General features: G+C 57.4%; 1 protein-coding gene across 1 annotated transcript in view; it reads left to right on the top strand.

Moving 5' to 3' along the window:
* Window positions 1-298, top strand: part of LOC119594538 (hemicentin-1-like) — a gene marked incomplete in the record, with an annotated part of 42,784 nt that overhangs the window by 11,433 nt on the left and 31,053 nt on the right. Inside the window, 1 exon segment of the mRNA XM_037943570.1 lies at window positions 76-227. Coding sequence (XP_037799498.1) covers window positions 76-227 — 152 coding nt within the window.

Genomic DNA, 298 nt, shown 5'->3' with positions numbered 1-298 from the left:
CCAAATAGCCCGCATGAAGCGATGAAAACACTTTCGAGTGCCACCGCATCACAACGCCATCTCTCGGTGCCTCAGGGGGTCGAGCTGAGCGACCGCATATCACTGCTCGAGGACGGCCAGGTGCTGAGGCTTAAGTCAGCAACGACTGAGGACTCGGGGCGTTACACCTGCACGGCCACGTCTCCGTCAGGGTCAGCGTCGAGGGACTTCGTTGTCGTTATTCATAGTGAGTTTTTGGGGTGTTTGGGGAAATGAGGGGCGTGGTTTGAATTTTTTTTGGGGGGGGGGAGGGGGGGTA

The sequence above is a fragment of the Penaeus monodon genome, chromosome 34, assembly GCF_015228065.2.
Source record: "Penaeus monodon isolate SGIC_2016 chromosome 34, NSTDA_Pmon_1, whole genome shotgun sequence".
NCBI classification, from domain to species: domain Eukaryota; kingdom Metazoa; phylum Arthropoda; class Malacostraca; order Decapoda; family Penaeidae; genus Penaeus; species Penaeus monodon.
Note: the sequence above shows the minus strand (reverse complement) of the source record. Positions and strands in the feature narration are given on the sequence as shown.